The sequence below is a fragment of the Monodelphis domestica genome, chromosome 8 (assembly GCF_027887165.1).
Source record: "Monodelphis domestica isolate mMonDom1 chromosome 8, mMonDom1.pri, whole genome shotgun sequence".
NCBI classification, from domain to species: Eukaryota; Metazoa; Chordata; class Mammalia; order Didelphimorphia; family Didelphidae; genus Monodelphis; species Monodelphis domestica.
In genome coordinates, this window is record NC_077234.1 from 97581066 (window position 1) to 97601431 (window position 20366).

Here is a 20366-nt window from a genome sequence, read left to right on the forward strand (position 1 = left end):
GTATCTTGCACACATACATATAAAACTAAAAAAGTATTTTTGAACTTACACTACTTTACCAAAATTTTTATCTGAAGTCTTATGACATGACTGTGATTTTCAACAATTCCTCTTAAGTTTGAAGCCTGCTAATCTTTGAGTAAATAGTAACAGTATTCTAATTTTTCCAGTTAATGAGTATAATAACAGGTGTGCTGAGATAGCTTATACCAGCTCAGGAAAGCTGACTGTTAAATTTGCTGTGTGAGTATTTATAATTCAAAAATCAGCAAATGTTATAAATCAGGAGTTGATTTATTGTTTTGTTGATTGTCTAGACATTAAGAAAATATTAATAATGCAGATTAAACTTCAGTTTTTTATGCTGGGGAACAGGGTGTTAAATATTTACTAGCATACCACTGAGTATAATGGACTTTGCAATGGAATTAAGACTTTGAAACTTGTGACATCACAGTAATATAACTACCTAAAAAAGGTAAAAATAGACAAATTAATATATGTGCTTCAAGTTTGGGGAAGTACATTTCTCTACCGTCAAAAACTGTACTTTTTAAAAATGTCAATTATCCCTGTATTGTAACCTATCTCAAGAAAACATAACAAAACTTACCATGCATCTTGGAAGGTTCTTCTTCATCTAACTGTTCAAATGCAGTGACAAAATCATCCTCAATAGAAGACACTGACTGATTGGTGTCATCATCATCATCTCCATGAGATTTCTCCAGTTGACGTTTCTGACGTAAGTATGTTTCCAGGGTATATATGATGCCTGTGGCATATTTGCTTAGTAGATTAAATATGAAGTCAACTCTGAGTCTTGGGAATGCTGCTGGAGATACTTTCATTACACAAAGAACTCTAGAAAAATGATTCTTGGAGAAGACAATAGAAAATTTAAAATATTACTTTCCCTTTGCCAGTAATAAAAGTCTAAAAATAATATAACTAAAAGTGAAAGAATGTTGCCCAAATAGTAGCATACTTGTCTATTCCTTTGTCTGCTTATTTCTTTTTTTAAACCCTTACATTTTGTCTTAAAACAAATTCTAAGTATTGGTTCCAAGGCATAAGTATGGTAAGAACTAGGCAACTGGAATTAAGTGATTTGCCTAGGGTCACAAAGCTAGAAGTGTCTGAGGCAATATTTAAACCCAGGAACTCTCATCTCCAGGCCTGATCCACTGAGTTATCTACCTATCCCCAATGTAGGGTTGTTTTTTTTTTATAAATACTTGTTGAATACAACTTCTTTATACTTTGGTGGCTAGTTTTCATGCATTAAAACAAAATAACCTGGCCATGACCTGGTGATCAATATAATGATGTGACTCTCTCTCTCAACTTTGACCAGTACCATGATGATAGATATATAACATATTACAGACAAGTACTCAAAGTTTTTCCACCTTGGTAAGACCTTTCAGAGAATTTACTAGATAAACCAAGAACTTTGGGATATCTTTATACCCTGATGAGTTATCAAGAATTCTATGAATGCAGAACAATTAACATACCACTAGATATTAAAAATGATACATCTTTAATTACACAAAATAGGGATAGTGATTGGACTTGTGGTTTCATTGGTATAGGGATAACTCAGTGAGGTAATTCCTCTAGGTCTACATCTTTTCTTCAATTTAAAGTCTTGAAAAACTGCCCGGAGCATTGTGAAGTTAAGTGGCTCTCCCAAGGTTACAAAGCATTGTACAATGCTATACAACAGAATTACACAACATCATTATGCAAAATATTTTCCTCATTTCAACTACACTCACAACAAAGCATACAAGTGTGATAAGTTAAGGGTTAGACACTGCCCTCTAAGAAATTTATCCTCTAATAGATGTGTAGTACGGTAGAATAGAAAAAGAGCAAGGCCACACATCAGAGGCCTGAGTCTCTAAGTCTGTGAGTCCTAGTTACTAACTAAAGAATTCCAGGGCAACTTGCCTAATCTCCCTGAGCCTTAGTTTCCTCATTTGTAAAGCAGAGAAAATAATATAAACTATTAGGAACATCTGTATAAAATAAAACAAAATATGAAAGCATACAAAGGAAGCACTAAAACATTGCCAGAGTTGAAAAGTAGGAACTCTCTAGAAAGAAAGGAAAAGACTACAAGAAAGTGATATTTGAATGAAACCTTGAAGAATGAGTCTTGTTTCCAATTATGTCTATCTGAGGAAAGTCTCTTTTTCAACTATTCCAGTTACAATGAACAATATGAATAAACATAAGTAGCCCAGGGCATGTTTGACAAAAGACCAGACAAGTTTATCTTTGGCATAGACTACTGGGCATAGACTATGTGAAGGGTAGTGTATAAACTAAGAATAGAAAGAGAGCTGGACAGCCCCTTTACAGAGAATCTTTAATAACAATATGGTGGAGTGGAAAAAGGTCTGATTCTGGAGTTAGTTCCATTCCATTTCTTGGGCAAGTCACTTAATATCTCTAGGTCTCCATTTCCTTATTTTTGAAATAAGAGGGCTAGATTCAATGGCTTCTGAGGTCCTTTACAGTTCTGAATCTATGAATATATATTAAAGTCCAAACTTAGTAACCTGGCAATGAAAAGCCATTGATGGTATCTACACAAGGAATGATTTACTCAAACATATGCATTTGTCCAAGCACAAAATTTTAAAAAGTCTGAACTAGTTTTAGACAAAGATCAAAGGGAAAACGAAAAAAAGAAACATTTAAAACTCAATGGATCTTATAGTTTATCAAGTTTGGGGCCCTCATTTTATAGATGAGAATATCAAGGACCAGAAGTTAACTGGCCTTAGGTCACACAGTATTAAGGGGCTAAAACAGGATTCAAATTCTTAAATTCCTGACTTCAAGTTTATAACACTATCCACCTTCCTGTTTTGATGGAAGAGGGGAAGAAATTGGAAAAACACTGATGAAGTAATACTACTATGCTGTAAGAAATGAGGAACAAGATGATTTTTTTACAAACATCTTGAATTAAATAATAAAGAGTGAGATAAGGAGAACCAAGAGAATATTATATATATTAACAGTAATATATACAGAAGAGTAAATAGGAATAACAGCTATTTTGACTTATATGAATATTTGAATCAACTACAAAGGACCTTATAAGGGATGATGTTGTCCACCTCTATAAAAAGAACTGATATGGAACTATGTATTGTATAGTTTCACATATATATCTAGGACAAATAATGGCCTTATCTAGCGTGGAACTGGGAGGGAGTTAAGGAAGGAAAGAAAGTGCTCAGAACTCAATAAACCAAAAAAAAAAATCCAACATTAAATTAAATAAATATTTTTAATTAAAAAAGAAGAGTATCTTGGGGGCAGCTGGGTGGCTCAGTGGATTGAGAGCCAGGCCTAGAGATGGGAGGTCCTAGGTTCAAATCTGGCCTCAGCCACTTCCTAGCTGTGTGACCCTGGGCAAGTCACTTGACCCCCATTGCCTAGCCCTTACCACTCTTCTGCCTTGGAGCCAATACACAGTATTGACTCCAAGATGGAAGGTAAGGGTCTTAAAAAAAAAAAGAAGAAGAGTATCTTATAAAAAAAATTGTGTTCATTTGAAAAACTCATGGTGTGAAAATTAAACAATAATTTGTAAGCCAGAAATCTAAATTTGGATGTAAAAAATTAATGAAAGGTTTTACTAGGGGCAATTCTAATGACATAAAATTAAAAAGAATTCATGCAAATAAAATTAAAGCAGTTAAAATTAGATGGGGAATGGGAAAATTATGTAAGTTTTTCTGATGAATATCTCATATCAAAGAACTGTGCAGAACTAATTCAAATTAAATAAGAGTAAGAGCCATTCCAATAGAAAAATATAGTCAAAGGACATGAATCTGCAGTTATCAAAGGAAAAAAATCAGTGCTATCATGGGAAAATCAAAGAAAAAATTGTCCTGAAGAAAAAAGAATCCCATTCACTAATAAAATAAATTCAAATTCAAACAGATTGGCAAAGGTGACAAATGAGGAAAATAACAAATATTGGAAGAGTTTCTGAAAAATGGGACCATTAATGAAGTGTCTGTGGAATGGTGAACTGACCAGCCATTCTAGAAAGCAAGTTGGTACTATGCCTGAAGTCAATAAAGTATTATGCATACTCTCCTTTCACAAAAAAATTACAATCAAAGAGGAAAATGCCCTATGTATACAAAAATATGGCAGGTTTTTTCATAATAGTCCCAGACAAGAAACTAAGGGAATTACCTTAGTTTATTTTATACTTATATTACTATAGGATTATAGTACTATATAGTACTATATAGTACTACACTATAGTACTATATTACTAAGGAAACTGAGGAACAAAACAAATTATGGAATATGAATTATTTGAATATTACTGTGCTGTAAGAAATGACAAAATGCTATTGTTTATTAGAAACTTGGAACACCTCTATGAACTGACATAAAGTGAATTAGAAGAATTAAAACAATTCATACAATAACAATACTAAAACAAAAAATAAATTTGAAATATTTTGAAAGTGATTACTACAATGATTAATGTAATCACTATAAATGGTAAATCAGAGGACTAAAGATGAAACACACTATCCATCTCCTGCCAAAGAATTCATAGGCTTAAAATGCATAATGTGATATACATGTTTTTGATATGGCAAATATAGGGATTTGTTTTGCAAGTCTATACATAGTTGCCACATTTTCTTTTACTTTTTAATTGTTCAATATTACAGAGAAGAACTAAGAAAAGCTAAATGCTTGGGAAAATGAAGTTTTTTTTTTATTAAATCTTATTTACCTGTTTCTGAGAGTCAGTATTTGTTTCTGAAGACTTATTTATATCCTTAAGAAAAATAATTTCATTTTCATTTAGATTGGAGAAATGGATAGAATTCAGAATATCAGGAAGTTCCAGAGACACTGTTGCTAAATCCTAATTTAAAAACACATAGAGAAACACATGAGATAATGCTAATTTGGGTCCTTAAACATGAAAACAAAATCTATTTGGTTAACAGGTAAAATATAAAATAACAAGTAAAATAGTCTATCTAGGAAATAACCAATATTCAAAAAAGAAAAAATTAAATTTTTATCCATATTACCTAGAAACCTGAAATCTGCTATTCAGATTACTTCATTGATGATTACTGTATCATTAAAATAATTAAATTTTAAATTAGAAATAATAATTAAAATTACTATAACTATTTTCCATGAGAAGAAAACTCAAATGAAAATACCAGAAGTACAAAGTTTTCAATGCACTGTCAGAATTTTTCAAAAAATCAAGTTTTAATTCAAAGATTTAATATATAATGATATACTAGGCAAAATTTTCATAGTATCAAGAGGCATGAGATGATGTATGAAGGTTCCTTTTGCAAGCTCTATGTTTTATTTTACCTGCATATGATTAGCATCTGTTTCTTCATTGAAACCTAGGAAGGTAACCTGGAAAAAAAAAATTCTGCTAAGATAAAATTTTCCTAATTGTTGTATCAAGACAGAAAGGTAGAGCTTAAAAGCAGGGCAGAAGCCCACTGAACACAAAAAATGTAACTGCTTATTGTCAGATAACAATTTTTCAAAAATGGTAATGAATATCATATACCACAATTTTAGATATGCAACAGAAGAATCTTAAGATGATCATTATTTTATGAACATTACTACTTTAAATTCCTATATAGTTTTGCTAAAAGTCTCTAAAAAACACATTCTTCCACTTAACAGAATGACTCTTATTGATTTCTTATAGAAAACAAAGACTTAATTTAGTCTTCTATGGTCTTACTTGAGAAACATCATTCAAGTTTATTAATGCTAGATTCAATTGAGGCAACTGTTTATAAAAATATTCAATCTTTCCTTTTGCCTACTTTTTAAATGTTACAAAGTAGTAATGTCTGGAGGAATCTGGGTAGTTCAGTATATTGAGAGCCATATGGGAGGTCTTGGGACCAAATCTGGCCTCAGACATTTCCTAGCTGTTTGACCCTGGGCAAGTCACTCAACCCCATTGCCTGCCCCAATTGGTTCCAAGGCAGAAGGTAAGGATTAAAAAAAAAAAGTAGTAATGTCAAACCTCAATTATACTGATTTGTTCTTCTGGTTTTAAGCTTTCTTCTGTTGACACACTACATAGTTCCTTTTGGCTCTGTAACAAAGACTTTATAGACCGGAGTACACCTTCAATGAAGCTCTGAAAGGAAACCATATATCTTATTATAAAACAAATTAATCTATGAAATAATGTGACTTTAAACATTCCTTTATTAAATATTTACTGAGTATCTAATACATATAAGGTGCTCTGTAATAAGTGCTATGGGTAAAAAGAAATCTCTGTACTCAAGAAGCTAATAATCTGTCAAAAGCAAATTTCTCTCTCCATTGAGTCTTTTTTTAACATCATCTCTCAGTGACCTGGAGGTCAAATACCACTGAGTAAATTCAAGTATAGATAAGACCTCAGAGAAAGGAAGTTAAAGAACCAAGTAACCAACAAGATGGGAAACTTGATTCCACAGGTGCTGCCCCCCTGGGTGGCCAAGTTATAATCAAAACAATATGATACTGGCTAAGAGACTGAAGGGTAGGTCAATGGAATAGGCTTGGGGTAAATGACCTCAGCAAGATAGTGTATGATAAAAACCCAAAGATCCCAGCTTTGGGGACAAGAACCCACTATTTGACAAAAACTACTGGGAAAATTAGAAAGAAGAATGGGAGAGATTAGGTTTAGATAAACATCTTACACCCAATACCCAGATAAATGGGTAAATGACTTAAATATAAAGAGGGAAATTATAAGTAAATTAGGTGAACATAGAATAGTTTTATGGAAAAGGAAAGAATTTAAGACCAAGCAAGAGATAGATAATATTACAAAATATAAAATGAATAATTTTATTACATTAAATTAAAAAGGGTTTGTACAAACAAAACCAATGCAACCAAAATTAGAAGGGAAATAACAAATTGGGAAAAAAAATCTATAACAAAAACCACAAAGGTCTAATTTCTCAAATTTATAAGGCACTAAATCAACTGTACAAAAAATTAAGCCATTCCCCAATTGTTAAATGGTCAAGGGACATGAATGGGCAATTTTCAGATAAAGAAATCAAAACTATCAATAAGTACATGAAAAAGTGTTCTAAACCTCTCATAATTAGAGAAATGCAAACCAAAACAAGTCTGAGGTATTACCTCATGCTTAGCAGATTGGCCAATATGACAGTAAAGGAAAATAATAAATATTGGAGGGGATGTGGCAAAATTGGGATACTAATACGTTGCTGGTGGAGCTGTGAATTGATCCAATCATTCTGAAGGGCGATTTGGAATTACGCCCAAGGGGCTGTCCTTTGATCCAACAGCTGAGAGAAAATAAGGAAAAATACGTGTACAAAAATATTTATAGCCGTGCTCTTTGTAGTGGCAAAAAATTAGAAAATGAGAGAGGGATTGGGGAATGGCTGAACAAATTGTGGTTTCTGATGGTGATGAAATATTACTGTGCTGAAAGGAATAATGAACTAGAGGAATTCCATGTGAACTGGAAAGACCTCTAGGAATTGATGCAGAGCAAAAGGAACAGAACCAAGAGAACATTGTACACAGAGACTGACACACTGTGTCACAATCAAATGTAATGGGCTTCTCTACTAGCAGCAATGCAATGATCCAGGACAATCCTGAGGGACTTATGAGAAAAAACCTAGGAATGACTTTAAGGAGAGAGAAAATACAAGCATGCTTGAATAACAACAGCTAACATACACACGGAGCTTATAGTTTCCTTCACAATGATCCTCTATATATGTAACTGTGTAATATGAGTTATTATCAAAAGCAGTTTTGGTTTAATGGGAAAAAATGGTAGCTAGATTCAGAATCAGAAAGCATGGCTTTCTATGGCTCTACCAGTTGGTAGTGACCTCTGGAAAATATTTAAGGCCTCCAAACCTAAGTTTCCTCACCTATAAGCTATAAATAAGATTACACATACACAATGCAATTTCCAGAATTGCTAAGCAGACCCCAAGAAATAATGACTATAAAGTACACCGCAAGCCACAAAGAATTAACTAAATATTGGATTTGATATGTATATGTCTCAGTTTTATAAGAAATAAAACTAAGTTTCAGAAATGAAAGCAACTTATTCAAAATTAGAAACCTATTGAGTGACAAAGCAAAGACTTCTGATTAAATCTCACAACCTTTTCACTATATTATCCTTCTTGTTGTAAAGTAAAAGTAAAAAAAAAGTAAAAGTAAAATAAAAAAAGTAGCAAGAAATGGATGTGGGAGTTAAATAATCAATCAGCTGTGGTAAAGATGAGAGTGTATAATAATGACAAATAATGGCCTTGATGTTCATGAAGCAACCAAGGAAGTTGAGGGGAAAGAATTAATATATTTATTTTTTAAAAAACACACCTAACAACCACAAAGTCTACTGTTTGGGATTTCCTTTGGATTTCTAACCCTTGCCGTCATTACAAAAAAGCAGAAAATTAAAGGCTGATTAATGTTTTAATAAAGTTATCAATTTTTAATGAATTTATTTGCTACTTTAAAATTCTGGCTCCATAGACACCATATTGAAGAATCCTATAACAATAGCAATGTTAAATAAAGAATTTTCTCAAAAACTGATCAGAAGTAGCTACATGATATAAGGGCAAATAGACAATGCTCAAAATTTAGAAACTTGAGTTCTGGTCCTGGTTTCCAGCTTGACTGTAACTAGCTAGGTAGCCATATGAAGTCACAATCATCTGGGACTCCAATTATATCAAATGTGAAATGAAAAAGGTTAAATATCTGAGGACTTTTCCAACTATAAAAGGTAAAGAATTTAACAATAAAAAAAGGTAACCATATACTTACCTTTTTGACAGTCACCGTAGCCTTCACTGTCTTCATCTTACTGCTCTTAATAGTATAAGTATCCATTGCTATATTATGGTTTGTAGTCAATCAGTGATGAATTTCTCAAAAAAAAAAACCTATAGAATACATACACATATTAAAAGAAGCCATTATCCTAAGTAAAATAAACAATTATTTTATACTAATTAATATCATTTGTTAAAAATTAATAACCTATAATTTTTAAACTAATTTAACATGCCAATTTGGAAAGCACTAATAATGGGTTTAAGAGAAGATGTGGCATACAAGAAAGAGTGATGAACTTGGAATTAGCAAATAACTGAGTGCATAGTCCACCTCTGAACCTATTAGGCACATGTTTATGAGCAAACCATTTATATCTGTTTCCTAATCTGTTAAATGGGTATAACGATACCTGTAGTACACTTCTGATATAGTTATTGTGAGGCTTCTATCTTAAATGAGGTATGAGTTAAATGCTTTGCAAGTTATTTGTAAAAAAGTATAAGGTTCATGTAAAGAATTTCAGTTTCAGAATTACTAACATCTCCCTTGACTCTCACACTCATTTTTTGGTTGCACAATTTCAATAAGAAATATTTGAAAAAGAAAAAAATATTTTAAATCTTTAAAGTGGATTATTACTATGGCTTGGACTTAAAGGGTACTTTATAAAAAATTTAGAAGAGGAAAAACATCAGATATTTTTCACAGTTATGGTTAGGGGAAGAAGAATTCTTAATCAAATAAGGGATGAGAATGATTATAAAAGATAATTTTTCTTACATGAAATTAAAAAGCTGTTGCATTAACAAAATTAATATCTTGTGACATTAAGGAAGTTGACAATTGCAGAAAAAAATCTTTGCATTATATATTTCTAATAACAGTCTAATGGGTGTGAAGATTGGATTTAGCTCTCCTCTGATTGTAACATTGAAGATACTTAGCTCTTCCTTTATTGTGATGTTTAAATTGTAATCCCTGACTGTAACAATGAAGGTACTTAACTCTTCCTTTATTGGGAAGATTGAATTGTAATCCACAATCTATTTTTAGATTTTAATCCCCAAAAGGTGATAACTCAGTATTTTAAGTAGATCTACCCATTTTAACTACAAAAAGGTGTTAAGTAACTACAAAAGGTGAACTAACCAAAAAAGGTGTTAACTACAAAAGGTGAACTAACCAAAAGAGATGTTAAGTAACCCAAAAGGTATAATCTAACCAAAGAAAGTGTAAACTAAAGAGTGGGCAGTCCTGGAGTAAAGTGTCTGCTGTGATTGGTAGATGTAAAATTTAGGGGAGGTGACATAAGAGAAAAAGATCTTTAAAAAGATAATCAGAGGCCAGAAGAAGATATTCAATTCGAGATTCCAGTTGGATGAAGGATCTCTGACACAGAGTGGGACTGGAGGATTAGCCTCTTGATATTAGATTCAAAGAGATTGAGCTCTCTGACTTGGAGGAAAGACTGGAAGACAAACACTTGAGTGACCAGAAGACTTCTTTCTATTTAGATGGTCACCTTTGGTGAGTGAAAGGCTGACTTACCAGGACCCTGCCTTTCTCGGAGGTGTAATATCTTCCCTCTGTTCTATTGTAAATAAACTACCATAAATTCCATTTACTTTAGTAATTCATTTTGGGATTTAGAAATTAAATCCCTGGCAACCACCTATATACATATTCAGAGTCCAACCACAATAAATTTTAACATGGGGGAGGGAAAGGGCCTGGCCCTATGATTCCACTGGTAGAGGAAACTTTCACAAGTCAGGTTGGAACTTCTTCAGTTTATGGTCTTAGAGAATTGCCTGGAGTACTAAAAGTTTAAATGACTTGCTAAAGGTCATATGGCTTCTTCTATGTAAAAGGCAGGACTTGACTCTAAGTCTTCCTGGCTCAAGACTAAGATGAGTTCAAGCTCTCTATGAGCTACTACACCATGCTACCTCTCAATCTGACACCAAGGTAAATAGGAAACTAGAAGAATTATTTAAGATTGAGTCATTCTCTAATTGATGGGGTCAAAATATAGACAAAGCATTTAAGCATTTAGTATAAACCAATAAAAGCTTCTGGTCAGAACAGCTATTAAAAGAACTGCAAAATATTATCATATAAAACAATGTTCCAAATTAATAAGAAAACACATGCTAATTAATTAAAACAACTATATGCAGCAATCTGGCAAAGAAAGAACAGTTTATGTTGGAGGAATACAGAAAGACAGGCACATAAATACACTGTTGACCGAACTATAAAAATTAGTCCAGTTTTCCTGGAAACCAGTTTAATATTATGCTAACAAAGTATCTAAAATGTTCATAGATTTCACTAATTATTAGGCATGTAACTTTGTTAAAGAAGTCAAAATCAGAAAAAAAAAGGTTTCCTATATATCAAAATATAGCATTATTTTGTGTAGTAGCAAAAAACTAGAAATAAAATAAGACACCTACATATTTGGGAATGGATCAATACATTATGATACATGAATGTAATGGAACAATATCGTACCATAACAAATGAACTAGAAGAAGAAATCCAAGAAACATGAGGAGACTAATATGAACTAATGAGGAGTGAAAAAGAATAAGGAAATAAGTATACAAAGTGACAATTAAACGAAATGAATAAAAAGAGCCCAAACTGAATGCTGTGTAATTATAACTCCCAAACTTGTCTCCAAAGAAAGGATAAGTAAAACACATCCTTCTCTCTGCACTATAGAGGAGGAAAGGAAATATGGATGTGGTAACATTACATATACTATCAGGTGTAAACCTCAAAATTTCTTAGACTTATAAATGTTGGAAATTTCACCATTGGGAAATTTCATACTTGAAAAATTTCCTATTGATAGTGGGTCTTGACTATTGGAATGTGAACCCCATTGGCATGGGAGGTTCCTTCTTCTCCTTTCCTTTCTTAAGATTACTTTAGGACAGAAACCCTTTGCTGAACAATGGAAAGGACTTTGACCTATGCTTAAGCATAGAACAGGAATTTCTTTGAGTCATGATTGATTTTAGAATTGATACAATGGAGATACTTGGAATCAATCTCCGCCCTATTCAGTCCTAACAGGATTGAGTAAGGGCTGCAGCCTAGATCAAAATTTAATTATTCCAATCTCTACCCTACTCAGGTTAACAGGATTTAGAAAGGGCTGTAGCAAAGGAGCAAAGATTTAATTATTTGAAAATATGACCTTCAACAGACATGTGCAAAGCCTCTGGGCGGTCCTGGGTTAAGCTAGAGCCTCCATTGGCACAGGGAAATTGATGGACACGTGATTGGTAGATGTGAGGACTGAGGAGAGGGAACTTGGATGGTTTCCTTAAGGATAGGGGGGTCTGAAGACTCAGGGTGGTGGTTGAGCAGTTGGCCGGAGTGGTTGCGGTGTGCTCTGAGAAGCTTGCTCTGAAGGAAGCTGAAGGTGGGGGCCTCTGAGACTGTTTTCTCCATTTTGGTCACGTGAGTAATAGGGACTGATCTCTTTTCTTTGCCCCAGCTATCTAAGGGCTTGGGCCTTTTGGCCCAGCCTAAACAGAAGGGGTATTTAAGCCCTATTCCCTTCTCTCCCTTTTTCTCTCTCTCTATCTCTAATTCCTTTCTTACTCCTATTGTAATTAAACTCCATAAAAGATTTACTGCTGACTTGAGTTTTCATTTAGGAATTACATAGCTGAATTCCTTGGCGACCTTAAATTAATATATATCAGTCTTTTAAAGTGATTCCCTTGTAACACAGGCTAAAATAATGGGTTGGTTAGCTTGCTGAGCTTTTATTTTTCATTTTTCCTAATAAGGGATCCTTTGCTGGGGAGGGGGAAGAAGGCTGTATTTGGAAACTAAGGTGAGATAAAAACAAAAGCTGTAAATAAAATCTGAGGTATTAAAAATAGACTGACTTACAAAATAATCTTAGCTTTTCCCCATCTTAAAAGAAAACGTTATCCCAATAACAGGTAAATTCTGCCAAACACTTCTTAACAATTTGAAAAGAAAGATTTTCTAATTTGCAGATCTCTAAATGCATATAATCTGTGCATGCATATAAGGAATTATGGAAACTGTCTTGCCTCACACACCAAAAATCATATCCTGGAGAAGTTCCAGTCTGTGCCCTCAGTCTCCTGATGAGTGACTACCTCATCCAGTTCACTATTTTAGGAAAGGCCTAACTATGATTCAATTCACTGCATTTCCTCCGCTTGGACACTTGCTATTCCACAATGACCTCTCCAATCACTAATCGCCCTCCAAGCAAGCACTCTTTCCACATACATACTACCTCTCTACAGTTCTAGAACCAATAATGATGATCAAATTGACTTTGCCATTGTTCCTGGACAGTGTATCAATCTAGGGTCTCATATACCTAAGTGTCTCTCCCTGACCACCATTCCTTTAGGTATGTTTTTCTTCCATTAGAATGTAAAATGTCTTAGGGAAGGGATCATCTTTATTTTTGTATTTTTATCACCAGGAATTAACAGAGTTTTTGATATATTAAACAGCAATGCTTAATAAAACATTTCTCATTCATTCACAGGAATTTTAAAATGTTTAAAGTGGTAAACTTAATTATCAGAGCATATACATATGGTAGTAAATGTATTTCCTTCCCATGGTGCTGCTATAAAGAAAAGTAAATTAGCTTAGAAGCAGAGGATTTTCTGAAGAGCCATATTAAGCCTCTGAGAAGCAGCATGACATAATGGATACAGATGACCTGCAAATGAAGAAGAACTGGATTCAAGTCCTGACTCTGAAATATCCTGGGGCAGTCATGTGACTTCTTAGAGCTTTAGGCATTGAAGGTTTTAAATTGTAGAGAAAGTAGCAAATTCACCAGCACCAAGTTAGTAGCTGTATTATTACTAGTTAATGATGAAGAAAATGATCAGCAAGTATTTATGTGCTTTTATCTCCATGTATACAAAGAAAAAGAATACAGTCCCTTCCTTCAAGGAGTCAACATTTTTAATGGAGAAGATCATGTCTACACATATAATACACGAAATAAAGGCGAAATAATTTAGAAAGGGGGTACACTAGTATTTTGAAAAGCTTCTGGTAGGACGCTGTTTGAAGACTGCAGGAACTAGATTCCAATGGTATGCAACTAGTAAAAAGCAGGGAGACAGAAGTGGAGCATCATGTATACAGAACAACAAAAAGGACAGAACTACTGGACCACAGTACAGTGTTACAGCAGAGTAAAAGTATAAGAAGACTGGGAAGGAAGAAAGAGGTCAGGATGTGAAGGCATTTCAAAGCTCAACAAATTTATATTTTGACCTAGAAGCAGTAAGAGAGCCACTGGAGTGTGCCAAGTAAAGAAATGACATGATCAAACTATGTCTTAGGAAAACCACATCGGCAAGCTATATGGAAAAGCTTAACTCAAGAAGAAGAGATAAAAGGCTGTTGCAGTTGCCCAGGTGAGAGGCAGTGAAGTCCTGAACTAGTTTAGCAGTTTTAGAAGTGGTGAAAAAGAGACACATATGAATGATGTTTTGGAAACATAAAAGAGGCCAACAGGTGGCACAATGGAGAGAGTGCTGAGCCCAGAGTTGGAAAGATTGATATTTCTGAGCTCAAATTCAGCTTCAGACACTTATGTGAGCCTGGACAAATCACTTAACCTGTTTACTTCATCTGTAAAGTGAGAGGGAGAAGGAAATGGCAACCTACTCCGGTATATTTAAAAACAACATCCAAGAAAACATCAAATGGGGTCAAAAAGTGTCAGATACCATTGAAATGACTGAACAAGATAAAAAAGAATGAAAAGCCCTGAGCGATACCAAGGTTATAAACCTAGGAAACTGAAAGTATCCTCAATTATAAAAGGGAAAGTTGGAAGAAGAGTACGGATTTGGAGGAGGAAATAATGAATTCTATTTTGCACAAACTGAATTTGAAATGCCCCTAAAACAACTAGTTGAAAATGTCCAGTAAGTTACTTGCAATATGGGTCTAGAGCTCAGGAGAGAACCTAAGACTAGATATGCACATCTGGAAGTCAACCACAGAGATATTAAACTCATTGGAGCTAATAAGCTCACCAAAAGAGTCATTACATGTTACTAGGAATTCAAAATGCTTTTAAATTAATTTACACTTCAACAACAGGTTCTATACGCATTTGAAAGAGAATGAAAAATACATACAATTTTATTAAGTCTGGAGTAGAGATGTTTATTATCTAGGTCATTTAGTGAGACAGTCCTGTGAAGATTAAATTGTAACCATTGCCTATTTTTAGAACATGGTACTAAAAGTTGAGTAGGAAATCTGCCCATTTTTAGATTTAATCACCAAAGGTGCAAACACCCCATTTCACACAGTGAGTGGGGGAGGTCTGTGACCCACATGTGCTTTAGTGGGTGACGAATCAGAATCAAATTACTGCCTTCTGGGCAGTCCTAGAGCAGACCATCAACTATGATTGGTAGACATAAAATTAGGGAAAACGTAGGAAGTGATGCAAAGGAAGCGTCTTTAAAAGGAGCTGTTACTTCCTGTGAAAGAAATTTTCTTCATTCCTTGGAGTGCTAACTGGACCTGAAACTCGGTTTCCTGATGAGGCTGATAAAGAATCTGCTGACTGGACTGGCACGCAGTGAGTGAAAGGCTGACTCTTAACTGCTGGTTTTTCTCTGAAGAGATAGGCCTCAGGAAAAGACCTACTCTTGAGAGAGGTTTCCCCAGGTCCTTGACTGAAACTAGCTCTCCCTGCTGGGGGGGAGGAGGGTTAGGTGCACCGAGGTGGCACGCAGCAGGGAGATATATTTCTTAGTGCTGAGGCTAGATATCTTACCTTATCCTCTCTCTGATTTCTTGCTTCACTCTTTCTACATGTTGTAATGAAACTGTAAATAAAATTTCTTTGGAATTAATTAAATTCCTGGCAATCACACTCTTAAAATATAAAATCCAGCCTTTTTAAAAATAAACCCCTTTTAGACTTCCGGTCAAGATGGCGGCTTAGAGAATGCTAAAGTTCAGATCTCCGGAAACCCTTCCAGACCAATCTCAAACAATAAGCTCCTAAGGCACTGAAATTCAAAACAATCAACAGCAGAGACCCTGGGAATCCTCATCCTGGACCTGGACCTGGATCAAAAGGTACGACCCCCCTCAAAAGCCAGAACCCGAGATCACTCAGACCTAAGGGGTAGGAGCGCAGAGTCCAAGGCTCCGGGAAGCCGCAGCCCCGCCCCCCTCAGAGAGCAGGGTCCTCTGAAACAACAGCAACCCTCAGGGCCGACAAAACAGCCTAACGGCCAGCTATTCTGAAAGCAACTTCCTGAAATCAATCCGACCCAGTCCAGTCGAGGGGGCACCTTAGCAGCAGGGAAACAGAGAGAGCCAGGGGAGAGTGTGGCCCCCTGGTCTGACCCTTCCATTCCAGTTCTAAGTGGAAGTCATTGCCTTAAGGCATACTCAGTTTAACCCAGGGAAAACTCATAGAACCCACAATCTGCCAAGGACTAAAGCCTCTGAACACCAGACAGAGATAAGAAAAGATAATCCTCCCCATTCAGAGATGGCAAACTCCACAGAAGCACAGAAGCCCCAAAATCCCAAGAAAAATAAGAAGAAAGGGGCGACTTTGGACACATTCTATGGAGCCAAAATACAAAATACAGAGGAGATAGAAGACGATACACAAGAAAATGCCCCGAAACCTTCCAAAGGAAATGGAAACTCTCCACAAACCCAGGAAGAATTTGAATCAGAAATGACCAAAAAGATGGAAGCCTTCTGGGAGGAAAAGTGGGAAATAATGCAAAAGAAATTCACGCATCTACAAAACCAGTGTGACCAAACTAAAAAGGAAAACCAGGCTTTAAAGGCCAGAATCAGGCAACTGGAAGACAACGATCATGTAAAAGAGCAAGAATTAATAAAGCAAAGTCAAAATACCAAGAAATTAGAAGAGAACATAAAATATCTCACCGACAAGGTGATAGATCTGGAAAATAGAGGGAGAAGAGATAATTTAAGAATAATTGGACTTCCAGAAAAGCCAGAAATGAACACGAAACTCGACATCGTGATACAAGATATAATCAAAGAAAATTGCCCAGAGATTCTAGAACAAGGGGGCAATACAGACACTGACAGAGCTCACAGAACACCTTCTACACTAAACCCCCAAAAGACAACTCCCAGGAATGTAATTGCCAAATTCCAAAGCTCTCAAACGAAAGAAAAAATCCTACAGGAAGCCAGAAAAAGACAATTTAGATATAAAGGAATGCCAATCAGGGTCACACAAGACCTTGCAAGTTCTACTCTGAATGATCGTAAGGCATGGAACATGATCTTCAGAAAGGCAAGAGAGCTGGGTCTTCAACCAAGAATCAGCTACCCAGCAAAACTAACTATATACTTCCAAGGGAAAGTATGGGCATTCAACAAAATAGAAGACTTCCAACTTTTTGCAAAGAAAAGACCAGAGCTCTGTGGAAAGTTTGATACTGAAAAACAAAGTGCAAGGAAAACCTGAAAAGGTAAATATTAAGGAAAGGGGAAAGTAGAAAAATGTTATCTTCTTCTTTTACTCAAACTCTCTTCTATAAGGACTACATTTATATCAATCTATGTATACTAACATGTGTGAAAATGTAATGTATAAATAGGGGGTAAAGAAAGACCAAATAGAATAATGGTTCTCACACAAAGATTCACATGGGAAGGGGAGGGGAAGAAAACTCCTATAAGAAGGAGAGGAAGAGAGGGGTGTTTTTTTTACTTAAACCTTAATCTCAGGGAAATCAACTCTGAGAGGGAAAAACATCCAGATCCATTGGGATCTTGAAGTCTATCTTACCCAACAAGGGTAGGGAGAAGGGAAAACCAAGTGGGGGAGGGGGAGAGGGAGAACAAAAAGGGAGGGAAAGAGAGGGGGGAGGGGGAGGGAACAAAAAGGGAGGGACTAAAAAGGGAAACATCAAGGGAGGGGACAAGGGGGACTGATTCAAAGTAAATCACTGGACTAAAAGGTAGAGCTGAAGAAGAAAAGGTTAGAATTAGGGAAGGCTTTCAAAATGCCAGGGAGTCCACAAATGACAATCATAACTTTGAACGTGAATGGGATGAACTCACCCATAAAACATAGACGAATAGCAGAATGGATTAGAATCCAAAACCCTACCATATGTTGTCTTCAAGAAACACACATGAGGCGGGTTAACACCCACAAGGTCAGAATTAAAGGATGGAGTAAGACCTTCTGGGCCTCAACTGACAGAAAGAAGGCAGGAGTGGTAATCATGATATCTGATAAAGCCAAAGCAAAAATAGACCTGATCAAAAGGGATAGGGAAGGTAATTATATTTTGTTAAAAGGGACTCTAGACAACGAGGAAATATCATTAATCAACATGTATGCACCAAATAATATAGCACCCAAATTTCTAATGGAGAAACTAGGCGAATTGAAGGAAGAAATAGACAATAAAACCATACTAGTGGGAGACTTAAACCAACCATTATCAAATTTAGATAAATCAAATCAAAAAATAAATAAGAAAGAGGTAAAAGAAGTGAATGAAATCTTAGAAAAATTAGAATTAATAGACATATGGAGAAAAATAAATAGGGATAAAGAGGAATACACCTTCTTCTCAGCACCACATGGCACATTCACAAAAATTGACCATACATTAGGTCACAGAAACATAGCACACAAATGCAAAAAAGCAGAAATAATGAATGCAGCCTTCTCAGATCACAAGGCAATAAAAATAATGATTAGTAATGGTACATGGAAAACCAAATCTAAAACCAATTAGAAATTAAATAATATGATACTCCAAAACCGTTTAGTTAAAGAAGAAATCATAGAAACAATTAATAATTTCATCAAGGAAAATGACAATGGCGAAACATCCTTTCAAACCTTTTGGGATGCAGCCAAAGCGGTAATCAGAGGCAAATTCATATCCCTGAAAGCTTATATTAACAAACAAGGGAGAGCAGAGATCAATCAATTGGAAATGCAATTGAAAAAACTCGAAAGCGATCAAATTAAAAACCCCCAGCAGAAAACCAAATTAGAAATCCTAAAAATTAAGGGAGAAATTAATAAAATCAAAAGTGATAGAACTATTGATTTAATAAATAAGACAAGAAGCTGGTACTTTGAAAAAACAAACAAAATAGACAAAGTACTGGTCAATCTAATTAAAAAAAGGAAGGAAGAAAAGCAAATTCACAGCATTAAAGATGAAAAGGGGGACAGCACCTCCAATGAGGAGGAAATTAAGGCAATCATTAGAAATTACTTTGCCCAATTATATGGCAATAAATACACCAATTTAGGAGAAATGGATGAATATATACAAAAATACAAACTGCCTAGACTAACAGAAGAGGAAATAGAATTCTTAAATAATCCCATATCAGAAATTGAAATCCATCAAGCCATCAAAGAACTTCCTAAGAAAAAATCCCCAGGGCCTGATGGATTCACCTGTGAATTCTATCAGACATTCAGAGAACAGTTAATCCCAATACTATACAAACTATTCGACATAATAAGCAAAGAGGGAGTTCTACCAAACTCCTTTTACGATACAAACATGGTACTGATTCCAAAATCAGGCAGGTCAAAAACAGAGAAAGAAAACTATAGGCCAATCTCCCTAATGAATATAGATGCAAAAATCTTAAATAGGATACTAGCAAAAAGACTCCAGCAAGTGATCAGAAGGATCATTCACCATGATCAAGTAGGATTTATACCAGGGATGCAGGGCTGGTTCAACATTAGGAAAACCATCCACATAATTGACCACATCAACAAGCAAACTAGCAAGAACCACATGATTATCTCAATAGATGCAGAAAAAGCCTTTGATAAAATACAACACCCATTCCTATTAAAAACACTAGAAAGCATAGGAATAGAAGGGTCATTCCTAAAAATAATAAACAGTATATATCTAAAACCAACAGCTAATATCATCTGCAATGGGGATAAACTAGATGCATTCCCAATAAGATCAGGAGTGAAACAAGGATGCCCATTATCACCTCTATTATTTGACATTGTATTAGAAACACTAGCAGTAGCAATTAGAGAAGAAAAAGAAATTGAAGGCATCAAAATAGGCAAGGAGGAGACCAAGTTATCACTCTTTGCAGATGACATGATGGTCTACTTAAAGAATCCTAGAGACTCAACCAAAAAGCTAATTGAAATAATCAACAACTTTAGCAAAGTTGCAGGATACAAAATAAACCCACATAAATCATCAGCTTTTCTATATATCTCCAACACAGCTCAGCAGCAAGAACTAGAAAGAGAAATCCCATTCAAAATCACCTTAGACAAAATAAAATACCTAGGAATCTATCTCCCAAGACAAACACAGGAACTATATGAACACAACTACAAAACACTCGCCACACAACTAAAACTAGACTTG

The 20366-nt window shown here is 35.0% G+C and overlaps 1 protein-coding gene across 14 annotated transcripts in view; it reads right to left on the reverse strand.

Moving 5' to 3' along the window:
* Positions 1-20366, reverse strand: part of AKAP11 (A-kinase anchoring protein 11) — a 59203-nt gene that overhangs the window by 21902 nt on the left and 16935 nt on the right. For all 14 annotated transcript variants that reach the window (XM_007501534.3, XM_007501530.3, XM_056807449.1 and 11 more), the window contains 5 exons: positions 8902-9020; positions 6086-6202; positions 5404-5451; positions 4796-4930; positions 614-878 (listed from right to left, as the gene is read on the reverse strand). In XM_007501534.3, coding sequence (XP_007501596.1) covers positions 614-878; positions 4796-4930; positions 5404-5451; positions 6086-6202; positions 8902-8967 — 631 coding nt within the window. In that variant the 5' untranslated portion in view covers positions 8968-9020. The remainder of the gene's footprint in view (positions 1-613; positions 879-4795; positions 4931-5403; positions 5452-6085; positions 6203-8901; positions 9021-20366) is intronic.